Source organism: Cibotium barometz, chromosome 17 (assembly GCF_041138505.1).
Source record: "Cibotium barometz isolate CiBa-2024 chromosome 17, ASM4113850v1, whole genome shotgun sequence".
NCBI classification, from domain to species: Eukaryota; Viridiplantae; Streptophyta; class Polypodiopsida; order Cyatheales; family Cibotiaceae; genus Cibotium; species Cibotium barometz.
The window spans coordinates 22,631,864-22,645,101 of record NC_141062.1 but is presented as its reverse complement, the minus strand read 5'-3'; the positions used below and the strand labels follow the sequence as shown (position 1 = coordinate 22,645,101).

Genomic DNA, 13,238 nt, shown 5'->3' with positions numbered 1-13,238 from the left:
ACCCATCCAATCCTTCCAATTTGAAGGCGGGTTGCCAAGAAGCTTCTTCCCTAGGTAATCCTCCCCATTTAACCCAGTATTCTACCAATGTACGGTTGTTGCGAAGGACCCATTCTCTTATGCCCAAAATCACTTTCCGGCACATACTCAATCATCGCCTCCTCATTCATCGCAAAAGAATTTCCAGCCCAAGGTAAGCTTTAAGATGTGATACATGAAACACATCATGAATCCTTGTGGTTGATGGAAGCGCAAATTGGTAAGCAACTTCACTAATATGTCTCAAAACCTTGTATGGCCCATAGTATCGATGAACTAACTTGTTGTTTGTGTTGCCCTTAAGAGAACCATATCTAATCTTGGGAATTCTCAAGAAGACCCAATCACCCTCCTTGAACTCCAATAGCCTCCTATGAGCTTTTGCATAGTGTCTCATCCTCTCTTGAGCTTGCTTTATATTAGCCTTGCATTGTTATAAGAGTGCATCCAACTTTTCCATCTCTTTTGCATTAGGATTCATTTCCTCTTGCTTGTGAACCATCATTGGCATATTCACTTTATACCCATAGAGTGCCTCAAAAGGTGACATGCCAATGCCGTCATGATGCGTACTGTTGTGAGCACGCTTCAATCATTCATCCCAAGCACCTTGCATATCATGGCAATAATGCCTCAAGTAAGTCTCCACCCACTTGTTTCTCCTCTTGGTTCGCCCATCGGTTTCAGGGTGGTAGGTGATGCTAGATGTCAAAACAGTCCCCATGATCTCAAACAATGTCCTCCAAAATGAGCTCATAAACGTCACATCACAGTCACTTAACAATTTATTGCGGCACGCCATGCAACTTGAACACATGATTCACAAATTATTTTGCAACCATAGATGCTGAAAATTTAACCTTGGAAGGAATGACGTGTACCACCTTTGTCATGCGATCTACAACCACATATATGCTATCCCATACAGCCCCATGTTTCCTAATAATGGAGAACAATGCATCTCTTTCAATACCCTCTTCTTGTAGCTTGATGTAGGTCCAAGTTAGACTTTGCCTTTGTAGTATATAAGACCATTATAAAGCTCTTCATGGGAACCTTGCTGTAATTTTTGCCACATTGATGCCACTTCCTCATCCAATAGGTACTTCTCTTGGATATCCAATATCCAATCCCTATGAGCCTTTGAAATTGCCATGCTTGTACATGCCCACATCCATGACAATGCATCCACCACAAAATTTTCCTTCTCTTTCATGTCTTCTTTGCTTGTGAGAAAGTGTGGGTTGAGACAAAAAGTATTAGAGTACTCTATGATCACTCCACAAAGAAATGACTCCCATACAAGGAGTGATGCCATTTCTTTATTACATGAAGTATTACCAACATCTCTTGATTATAGACATGCATAACCATCTCTTTCTTATCAAGCTTCCAACTCTCAAATGCAATGACTCCATGTTATTGAAAGAAAACAGTCCCAATGTCTCTCTTCCACATGCATTGGCTTGAACCATAAACGGCTTTGTTAAGTCCGGACATACAAGTATAGGGGCTGATATGAGCATTCCCTTGAGCTCTTGAAAGCTCTTATCGGCTATGTTATCCCAAAAGAAAGACTCTTTCTTAAGCTTGCCGGTAAGAGGAGCAGTAATATGAGCATCTCTTGATGAACCTCCTATAGAATGATGACAAGCCCAAGAGTCCCCTCAATTGAGTGGTGTTTGTAGGTGTCAGCCAATTCTTAACACATTCCACCTTCTTTGGATCCACCATAATGCCTTCCTTGCTTACTATGTGTCCAAGATACTCAACCCTTTGTGCCATAAAGGTGCACTTTCTCTCCTTTGTATACAATTTGTTAGCCCTTAAAGCATCCAAAACAACCCTTACATGCATTAAGCATCCTTTCTCACTCTTGCTATATATCAAGATGTCGTCAAAGAACACAAGCACCCATTTGTATGTTGCACAAAGTGGTTAAATTATCTTTGTCATCACGAGTACACATAGGCAATGGAAAACCATCATCATAGTTAAATTCTCTCTTCTTTGACCCACCCATATTAAAAGGAAACTCATCCTCATTTTCCACTTCATCGGCATCATTGACATCTTCAAAGCATTCTTTATAGTGATCTACATCCTCCTTTGTGCCTTCATTGCAAGGTTTGGTAAGGATCATGCTTAGAGTCATCTTCTTGGCTTTGCAAACCTTCCAATGATCTTTATTCCGTTTGTCACCACACTTGAAGCACAAACCTTTACTCTTCAAGTCGTTGATGCGATCTTCATCTATAACCTTGCTCTTACTGGCTCCCTTAGTATCAACTTGCTTCCCATTAACATATAAAGGCCTAGGAAGAGATGAACCAAATCGGAAATTTTCTCTCCCACCTCTTCCATACACAGCTAGGAGGGCCGGTATGAGATGCAACACCACTTAAGAATTTGCTCATAGTTGAAGTGCTAAAATCTGCCTTTATTAAACCCTTGGCTTGCTCTGCTTCCATGTGCATACTTTGCCTCATAGATCTCCGCAAGAAGCATGGCTTCCTTGATGGTTTCGGGTCTTTGAGCATCCACATCAACCCTAATGATGCATGGGCATAGCCTTCGATATAAAGTAGTAAACGACACTTTGGTCCTATGGTTATGAGGGCTAAGCTCAAAGTGAAGCTCCATTTTATCAATCCATTCTTCAAAGTCCTCATTGGACGCGTTTTCACCTTTGAACTTAGTGAATGTTATCTTGTCCTTCACTCCCTTGAATTCATCTTCATCACCACATCGATGATAATCATGTGGTCTATGCTCAAATGGTCTAACATGATTGACCGCCATCTCATTGAAATGATATGGTTTACCATGACTAGATTTCATTCCATTGTAGTGATGACCTATCTCGTTGAAGTGATGATCTCTCATTTCATTGAAGTGAGGACTACCCATTGATGATGGGTTCCAAGTTCCATCCACTCTTGTCCTTGACCAAGCTCCTTCCTTGCATTGAAGAGACACCATGATAGAACCATGCATAGGTATACCCACCGGCACATTTGTTCCATCCATCACCACCTCGATGATGATCATGTGGTCTATGCTCAAATGGTCTAACATGATTGATCGCCATCTCATTGAAATGATGTGGTCTACCATGACTAGATTTCATTCCATTGTAGTGATGACCTGTCTCGTTGATGTGATGACCTCTCATCTCATTGAAGTGAGGACTATCCATTGATGATGGATTTCAAGTTCCATCCACCCTTGTCCTTGTCCAAACTCCTTCCTTGCATTGAAGAGACACCATGCATAGACATACCCACCGGCACATTTGTTCCATCTTCATGTATCAATGGCGGAGGCAAATTCTCCTTTCCAAGCATAGATCCATGACTTCAATAACCATGAAGCATACTAGCTTGAGGAGTAATGCGATGCATTTGCATGTGTGGTGTCTACAAAATACCCATAAGCTTGTGGTTCCATTGCTTGAATTGTGTTTGGTGCATATGGATGCATCATAGGTCCACATAAGCTTCTTTGTGCTTGTCTCAAACCGGTAAGTCCATCATGTAACTCCTTGCTAATAGAGTCAAACTTTTCCACCATAAATTGAAATCTTTGATCCATTCTATCAAACATGTTTTGCATGAAGACATCATGGTGTTCATGTTTCCTTCATCATTAGTAGGCATTTGCGCAGCATTAGGCATATGTGGTGCATTAGCCTCTTGATGCATTCCCTCATTGACATTGACGTTGGTCTCTTCTTGCATAGCTCCTTGAACACCTTGCCTTGCATTTGATATGCCCGCCTCGTGCTCAAGGGCTTCTTTGTAGTTTCCTTTGGGTTTGGACTTCGACATCATCTTAAAAATGTCAATTAAGCTTTCGAACTTCAATTTGAGTGATCTTTCGCTCTATGGAGAGGTGTTGGAGTGTATATGTGATCACCTTTTATTTGGTCAACGCTATAGTATTCCTTGTTTTGATTTTTCTACATAAAGTCAACCAGTAGCAATTCAATGTCCGATTTGGGAGTTCTTCAGCTCTATAGAATGGTCTAAGAGTGTACTATCCAACTATGAAGTCAAATAATATAAGTGAATCAAAAACTATAAAAACAGGGCAGCTGGTACAAAGCTCTTCTAGGTTCCTTATTGTGTATGAAAGAGGTGGAAGAGAAAATTTTAGATTTGCTTCATCTCTTCCTAGGTCTTCAAATGTTGATGGGAAGCAAGTTGATGCTAAGGGAGCCAACAAGAGCAAGGTTATAGGTGAAGATCGCATCAACGACTTAAAGAGCAAAGGTTTGTGCTTCAAGTGTGATGACAAGTGGAATAAAGGCCATTGGAAGGTTTGAAAAGCCAAGAAGATGACTCTAAGCATAATCCTTACCGAACCTTGCAATGAAGGCACAAAGGAGAATGTGGATCATTATCAAGAATGCTTTGAAGATGCCAATGATGCAGATGAAGTAGAAATTGAGGATGAGTTTCCTTTTGATCTGGGTGGATCAAAGAAGAGGAAACTTGACTATGATGATGGTTTTCTATTGCCTATACATACTCGTGAATGACAAGGACAATTTGGTCACTTTGTGCAATATATCTAGTGATACCTATACCGGATACAAGGGCACAAGTCACATTGAGATTCAAGGCATGCATAAATGGAAGAGTGGCACATGTTTTGGTTGATAGCAGGAGTACACATAGCTTCATTAACACCAAGTCTATGTGTAATCTCAAATTACAGCCCATAGCCTTACCCTCATGGCATGAAGTTCAACTGGCTAATGGGGCAAAAATGGATTACCCCTTGGTATACAAGGATGTGGATTTGGTACTCACAAGGGATTACACTTGCAAGGCTGATTTTCTTGTCTTGGACATGGGTCCCATGGACATCGTGTTGGAATGTGATTGGTTGGCAACTCTTGGGTTATTTACCATGAATTTACAGCAAGGGTATATGAGTTTCATGCATGGGAATGAAAACGTTACATTGGCCGAGACTCATATGTAAAGCATTAGATGATTAATGCAACACAACTCAAGAGGGAGCTAAAGAATGTGGGATAAGCACAGGATCAAGGTGCGAAAGGAAGGAAGAGGTGGTGGAAAGCAAGGGGCAGCCAAGAGAAGGAGGTGGCGGCGGAAGGAAGCAGCAAGAAAGAGGGGGGAGTTGAGGGGGTTGTTCTCCAACTCAACGTTGCTTGTTAGTATCTTGGACTAGAGTACCTATTTGGGTGGTTACTCTTTGGGGCTACGATGGGGCCATTTGGGAAGACACTGGTACATGGACTGTGCTCCTGAGTTTGTTGCATGTGATTCCTTGAGTTTACGCCTATAACCAAAGCGTGGGAGTGGATTGATACAAACCTATGAGGAGCTTTTCCTTCTTTGAGTATACAGTTCACGATGCCAGGCTATCCGTGCGTAATCCATATGGAGGATTTCTACCCTCAAACACATTGGGAAAGCCAGACTAAAGAAATTGTGGTGTAGAGTTTTGGCACTCTTATAGGAGGAGGCAGATCTCTTCTTTTCCAGCTCAGTGGATTTCCGGTTAATCAATAACAAGTGGAGAGCAGTTCTTGGTGTAGATCCATCATGCCTTAGATGCCCAACTGCTATTGAGCCAGTTCAACGTTGCATCTGGAGTGACACAGACTCCGGATGATCAAGTATTTTGTTACTTGGCTCATTGGCAGTTTCAGACACACAATGCTTTATTGCTTGGTTAGCCTATTCAGGTCCACAGGTTTTCTATGAGGTAGAGATATAGACACAGCTCTCAAGGTCCATAGAAGGGTCATTCCTAGATGCACACTGCCTTTCTTTGGAAATGGAATCATGTGATATTTTCTCCTCTACTCCCTTCGGGCTTTTTTGGCATCATCAAATTCCAGATTTGGCTATGCACACATTGTCTTTTGGGATGATTTTTGACGGGTGTTCGGCTATGTTTCGTCCGTGCTTAAGAGAAGCTTGTTTCTTGCAAAAAAGGGGGTGACTTCTAAATTTTATATCAATGCCATCAGCATTGTATGGTTATCTTAGTTTGGAAGGAACCTAGCCATTCTATTGAAGCTAGCTCCCCACGATAAGTGCGTGCGAGCCCCCAGCATGTGACCACTGGGCTAACGAACCAAGGGAGTCGAGATCAGAGATTGTCGGAGAAGCTCCTCGTATGCAGCAGTAGTGGACTGCAGATTGGCTGCAAATCTGTCCTCAAATGCAAGGCTTAAGTCACACACCCATATCTCCGTGAAGATCCATATCCTACTTTGGGGCCACATGCCTCCCAAAATCGGGGTGCGGGCAGAGATCCTAGCCATACTACCTTGAAGAAAGCCACGAACAACCAACTTTTCCAAAAGGGCATAGCTTTGAATGGACAGATCGATGATGCCCCCTACGTCACAGTTGAATGATCACTCTCCAGGCCACCTTGGCCCGGGCAGGCCTCCCGTCACTGCCAGCACATAGAAAATTGTGGATCAATTGTTGAACTTGACCAATGCAAGCGTGGGAGAAGACCTGGCAGGAGGTGATGTACCACATGGTGGCAAGAAGAACTTGGTTCGCTACCACGACCTTGCTAGCTAAGGAAATCCTGGTTGAACTCCAGTATTATAGCTTCTTCCGAATGGTCAAAGGAGGAGGGACTAGCTACTGCTTCTTCGGGGAGATATTGATCCCCACCTAGCTTCCAAGATAACAAACTGGAGTGCCCCTCAGCATCCACTAAAAAGCCTCAAGTGGACGCCAAGTCGGGGCAGGCAATGAGCCAACCCAAAATCCACACGACTTGTGCCACCTGATCTGGGCTCCAGATGCACGACAGAAGCTCTCTATCGCCTTGGTGAATCTTTGGAGGTTTCCCTCATTTCTAGACAGGTATGCTGATGTTTCATTGGCAAACTTGGAATCAAGGAACTCCTCTTGCGTGCAGATGGGAAGGCACAGCCCGTGGAGCCCTATCTCGTGAGCGGAGAGAAAACTACTCATGGCCTCGGCTACAAACAGAAATAGATAAGGTGCTAGTGGACAGCCCTGCCGGACTGAGCGAGAAAGCAAAAATATGTCGCCTCTGACTCTCTGAATGAGAACTTCTGTGTGGAGCCGAGGGAAGTCCATAAACACCTCAGGCCCACTCCTCCGGATATCCCATCCTGCACATCGTCCTTTCCAGAAAGCTCCAATCCACTCTATCATAGGCTTTCTGAAAATCAAGAAGAAGAACAATAAGATCCTTCTGCCACAACCTGGCCGAAGCGATCGCCTCTTCCAAAGAGTGAAGGTGTTGTCCAGAATGCTCTGATCTTGGACGAAACCCGTCTGTGTGCCATGGATCAAATCATGGAGGAAGGGCTACAGTCTCGCCGGTTGTTGATGGCCTTGGCAAGAATTTTGTAGGTAGTCCCTAGGAGGGTGATGGGTCTCCATTGCCAAATCTCCAATCTGTCACCACGATCTCTCTGACAACTTCTCTGGCATGGCTCCCGTGATCATAATCTCATTGAAGGCAGCTTTGAAGCTGCCTTCCATGAAATCCTAGTGTCGGAGAAATACGGAGAGCGGAAGCCCGTCCTCTCTTAGGCATTTTCTTCTAGGTAGTGCCGTCGTAGCCTCTGCTAGTTCCTCTACAGTGAGGGAGTCAACAGGAAAGTCCGGAGAGTGGGAGAAACCACCTCTCATATGTCGCCAAACTCACTCACGCACATCTAGCACCTATGAAGATAGGGGAAGAAATCTGTGGCAATGGCTCTCACATGGGGGGGATCTACAACAATGGATCTTGCAACTTGTGGATACCATCCCTCCACCTAGGTGGGTGTGCTATCTCAGAGAAATCCCTAGTGATCCTATCTCCCGCCTGGGTCCAAAAGGAGGCTCTGGCAATGTATTCCATATCCTCCGCTTCTGGATGGAATTAAGCTCTATACGGGCGGTAGTCAAGTGGGCCTCAATCCACGAACTATCTGGTGAACTCTCCTGAAGCCATTGCACACGGAAGCTAGACTCCAACGGATCCTGCTCTCAAAAGCTTGCCAATGTGCTCTGCGTCGTTGCCTCATGTAACAAATTGTTATGTGCTGCCTCCAAGGCTTGCATCCAAGGCACTTGCAGCTAATCTTGAGTGAAAATCCAATCTCTCCCAAGGGATCTAGGTGCTCAAATGTTTGTCTTACCTCTAGAGGTCCTCCAGGGATAGAATAACCGATGCATGATCGGAGAAAGTAGTGCCTGCCAGAATACAAATCATGCCACCATGTCCACAAGCCCACTCATCTACATAGAAGTGGTCTAATCTAGATAGGTTAGGGCCTGTACTCCTTCTGTCGGATCTTGAGAAGCACAGACTCTCTGGGTTGCATCCAAACTCTAGTAATTGCCAAGGGTCTGTCCCCTCAAAGCCAAAATTAACTCCTCTCCTAGGCGAAGTACTCTATGGTACCATGCCACTTCCAAGTCTATCCTCTGTCGACTCTTAACATGTTGAGATCCCCACCCATACATCAAAATTCCGCCTGTGGGAGGGACTCAGATGACGGTTGTACAGGCTATGGCTGGGGTTGTGGAGGACTGAGAAGGGTGGAAAGAAGTTATCGAGTCTGTAGTGTCTGTTGAACTGGTCTCTCAAGTCTTCTCGGGCCTGTCGCTCGTGGTTCGCCTTCGCTTCGAGCTCTACCTGCAGTCGCTCCTCTTTGGCCTCGCTTTTGGCTTTCTCTACCAGCTGTTCGGCCATCTTGCTTCACGGTCTTGCTCTTCTTTTTCAGTCATCCATCGACACCACTCCTCCATTGAGGAACTTTATTCTTTGGGTGTCTCTTGCTAGGCCAAGGTTGCCTGTAATTCTGCCAGTTGTTTTTCCATTTGGACTCTTTCAAGTTGAATCTAGATTTCCCTTATATGCTCCTTTAACTTCTGGTTGTCTTCATCTTCTTTTTGCGGAAGCATTTCTTCGAATGATTCTTCTTCTTTAGTAATGTCTTCAGAGCTTGATGCCATGGTGGATGGGCTAGTGGTTTTTCCCGATCTCAGCTTTACCATCCACAGGATGCTCTCACCCTAGGTTGCCAGGTTGAATCACGTCCCAAGCTTTGATACCAATGTAGTATATGCCAAGCTAGGACCGTGTGAAACAATGAGGCCTTCTTTAAACCTGAGTTTAGTGAGTCTTTAGCATCCTTTAAACAACATACATGAATCTGAAAGATGTAGTCGAGACGACACTAGATAGGGTCCCAAATTACCCACTGAGAGCCTCCCCTGCAAGCAGGAGTATTTGCTTTATTTCTTCTGGAGAATTGAATACACGTTGAATTGTGTCCACAAGACTGAGCGGACAAACTGACCAAACGCTGGGCAGAGCTGTGCATAAGCTGTAGGCGATTGTGAAGCTATCTTCGAAGAGAATACACCAGCCCAACACTAAGGATTGGTGTGCTGAGAACTCTTGAAGAGACTGAGCCTCGATTGCTTTGGGCTGAAAGCACAAGAATGCTGAAAGTATGCAAAGGCTGAACGCCTAAGCACACATGCTTGACTGTTTGCTTGTGATGCCATGGTGGATGGGCGAGTAGTTTTTCCCGATCTCAGCTTTACCATCCACAGGATGCTCTCACCCTAGGTTGCCAGGTTGAATCACGTCCCAAGCTTTGATACCAATGTAGCATATGCCAAGCTAGGACCGTGTGAAACAACGAGGTCTTCTTTAAACCTGAGTTAGGAAGTCTTTAGTAATCCTTTAAACAACATACATGAATTTGAAAGATGTAGTCGAGACGACACTAGATGGGGTCCCAAATTACCCACTAAGCAGGAGTATTTGCTTTATTTCTTCTGGAGAACTGAATACACGTTGAACTGTGTCCACAAGACTGAGCGGACAAACTGATTGTCTGACCGCCAAACACAAGGACAAAGTGACCAAACGCTAGGCAGAGCTGTGCATAAGTTGTAGGCAATTGTGAAGCTATCTTCGAAGAGAATACACCGGCCCGAGACTGTGGATTGGTGTGGTTTGAAGAGACTGAGCTTTGATTGTCTTGGGCTGAAAGCACAAGAATGCTGAAAGTATGCAAAGGCTGAACACCTAAGCACACATGCTTGACTGTTTGCTTGATAACTCGATTTGTGTCTGATGATTTATGGACTGAGGCTTGCTCACCTTTTTATATATCCATTGGATGCAGGTCGGCTGGATTTAAGGCTGTTGGCCTGTTTATTTTCTGTCACGACTGGGTCCAAACTAGCATTAAATGCTGGCTGGGTCGTGGGCTTGTATGTTGGCTGGCCGACAGCAGTCTGGCCTGGCCGCTGCCCCGCCCCCTTCAAGGGCTGCTGACTGGTTGTAGCTGGTGGCTAAGGGTATTAAATACCCCTTGCAAGGCTGCCCCTCCTTGGGGCTGGCACTTGCTACATGAATGTAACTGACATGCCTCTGATGCATACTACTCCTAAGGCTGACATCTACATGCACCTACATGAGGACTACTTGCTGAATTCTCCAAAGTGAGTTAAGAGGACTAGACTGACATACGTAGCTCGTGCCTAACATGTACCGGACTGGGACTCACAAAGGGTTCACGGCATATCCTAAAAAAGGTACTACTTCTGTACATGCTTCTTGCACTGTTAGTTTGTCATCGTGTACCACCATGCATGGGTTCACGTGACAGGCGGAAGCGCAGAATGCAAGGGGGGGAGCTGGGCAGCATCTGGATTGGAGGAGGGGGGCAGCAAGGCGGGAGGCAGCGGGACGAAAAGGGGGAAGGGGGCGGAAGTGATGGCGAAGGCAAGTGCAGTCGCGCGTGGGGGGGGGGGGGGGGTGGGGGGGGTTTGCGTGCAGGGGGGAGCTCCAGCATTCAGTCTTGAATGGATTTTAGCCCATCCCCTCTAAAAAGTTTCACACTCTCATATACCTTGAAGTCTCTCAGGCATCTCTCGAAAGGCTCTCCAGGTGCACGTGTAAGAAAATCTTTTTCTCAAGGAACAACAAATTTTTGAATAGAATATGGCATTCAACGACCACCCAAAGTTTGTCACCATTGTCTCCAATACTATGTAAAGACAGAGACTTACTTTACTATATGTATGTTTTCTCCAAGAAGGCAACAACAAACTGTTCTAAAGGCAGACTAAATCAATCATACATTTTCTATCGGAAAGTAGCAAGCACATTTGTGACCCAGAATGCCCAAATCTCATGTAAAACACTACTTTCATGCTGAAGAAGGATGACATGCTTTGCAAGTCTATCATTGGTAAGAAACAGTTTTGCTTTCTGAAACACAGCAGGTTTTGTGTGTTTACTAATGAGCTTTTCTTCAGGTAGGCTGGCCCACGGGCTCTTTGGTTAATTGAACTAGATTTGTGCCAGTATAGGCCTAGATCAAACTATGTTTCAGTTAGGTTTTGGGACTCTGAAATAGGAGCAATTGTTCATGTATGTGTTTTGTAGAGTTTATGCGGGATGCCGTTGTGGAGTCATATCACCTCTTGGAGCTTCAGATCTTCAAAGAACAAAGCAAAAGCAGGCTTGTAGAATTTTTCGGCCATTTTGTGTAGGTTTCTTAGCAACTTTAAAATTTCAATATTACCAAATCCCTTACTGCGCAGATCAGAGCTGCTCCACAAGATCTTATGTGGATATTTGTGTTTTTCAGTCTTTTCTATTGAGGCCATGCTTGTATGTGTATGTGTGTGTATCATTTTAGTATGAGGTGGGACTAAGCAGCTCATGCTCGTGTGCATGTATCCATGTGTAAATACCAAATCAACGCTGCATTGCATGCGTGACGTGTTGGTATTTGGCTGTCTGGGAAACAGAAAGAGCTACAGAGCAATGGGGGGGGGGGGGGGGGTGGGTGTTGCATTCTGTGTGTACCTCTTGTTCTACTGGCAGTGGTGCTAATATCTTGTGTTTCTTTGCATATGCTTGTAGCTGCATGTCGGGGATCAATCAAGACAAATGACTATGCTTGTGAGGCATGCTGCAGCAGTAAAAATGTTTGCCAACATCTCAGCGGACAATGTTTTTCGGAGCCTTCAAGGGGACTCTGCCATGGACTTTTCACATCAAAACAAGCAAGATGTAAATAATAGTGCCATTGATGGAGCTAGAAACAACCCAGTCGTGGACAGGATTGATCATGGTCTGGTCCTCAAAATTCTAATAAGAAGTTTGCTTAGTAGTAAGAATAGTCCATTTCGATTCCAGGCCATATATCACCCTTCTAGGAGAGGATCATTAGAGTGCTTGAATCTTTTGTCTGTCAGCTTGCCCATGCTAAATTAATCCAGATATTCTGACTATTTGCTATTAGTTATTGTTCGGGAAAGTCTTTCTTATACTCTGTAAGTATGCTTCAAACCCCATAGTTAACTGCACCAACCTTTAAGGAGTAATCATTTCTTTGGGTCACCTTAAAAACTACAGCTTGATTGATGTGCTTAAGAAGAATGTCAAAGATTCATGGAATGCAGTTGGCCAGTAGAATGCTTGTAGGGTTTTTTTTTTTGTTTCAGTAAAAATATGCAACAGAAACGTAGGAGAAAGAAAAAACTTGAACGGAAAAAACGCGAGAGAGAGAATGTAACAAATCATCACAAAGCTTATTAATACCACACCCATTATGTATTCTTTCTTAAAGCACCGGATTGCATTGTGCCAACACCAGGCAATGCCTGCAGCAGCACATGAGACGTCCTTGGGTGGGGATAGCTCTTGACCACTTGTGTGCATCCTGCTTCTCCAACACATGTCCAACTATGTAACTAGGTGGCAACATGCCCGTGCTATAATGAAGGGCATGGCATTGGTTAACATGTACTACAGTAAGGTTGAACTTCATGAAGGGGGATAAAGGGACACACAAAGCAGTAATTAACAGTCAAAAAAAGACACACAAAGCAACAATTAACAGTCAAAATATTACCTCGAGGCTGTTAAAGCATTAAAATACATTAATTAAAGCTAAAGACACCATCATCACTACGCAGGAGGTTCATGTGTTCATTCAATAGTTGGTTGAGAAGCAATACAAATACATGATCGTGTTCTGTTCAGAATTGTCAACAGTACCACTCCTACATAAAGGGGCTGAAGGGACACATGAAGCTGAGCACTCAAAGAACCTACCTCGAGCTCTGGAAACTGTAAGAGAAATTCGTAAAACTAGTCTCATGAATTTCTCTTATGGTTTTCGGAGCCCGAGGTAG

At 44.2% G+C, this 13,238-nt stretch overlaps 1 protein-coding gene across 3 annotated transcripts in view; it reads left to right on the top strand.

Moving 5' to 3' along the window:
• The window catches only part of LOC147629792 (uncharacterized), a 46,537-nt gene extending 34,039 nt beyond the window's left edge, over positions 1-12,498 (top strand). For all 3 annotated transcript variants that reach the window (XM_086811318.1, XM_086811317.1, XM_086811319.1), the window contains 2 exons: positions 11,479-11,581; positions 11,962-12,498. In XM_086811318.1, coding sequence (XP_086667444.1) covers positions 11,479-11,581; positions 11,962-12,315 — 457 coding nt within the window. In that variant the 3' untranslated portion in view covers positions 12,316-12,498. The remainder of the gene's footprint in view (positions 1-11,478; positions 11,582-11,961) is intronic.
• The last annotated feature ends 740 nt before the right edge of the window (positions 12,499-13,238 follow it).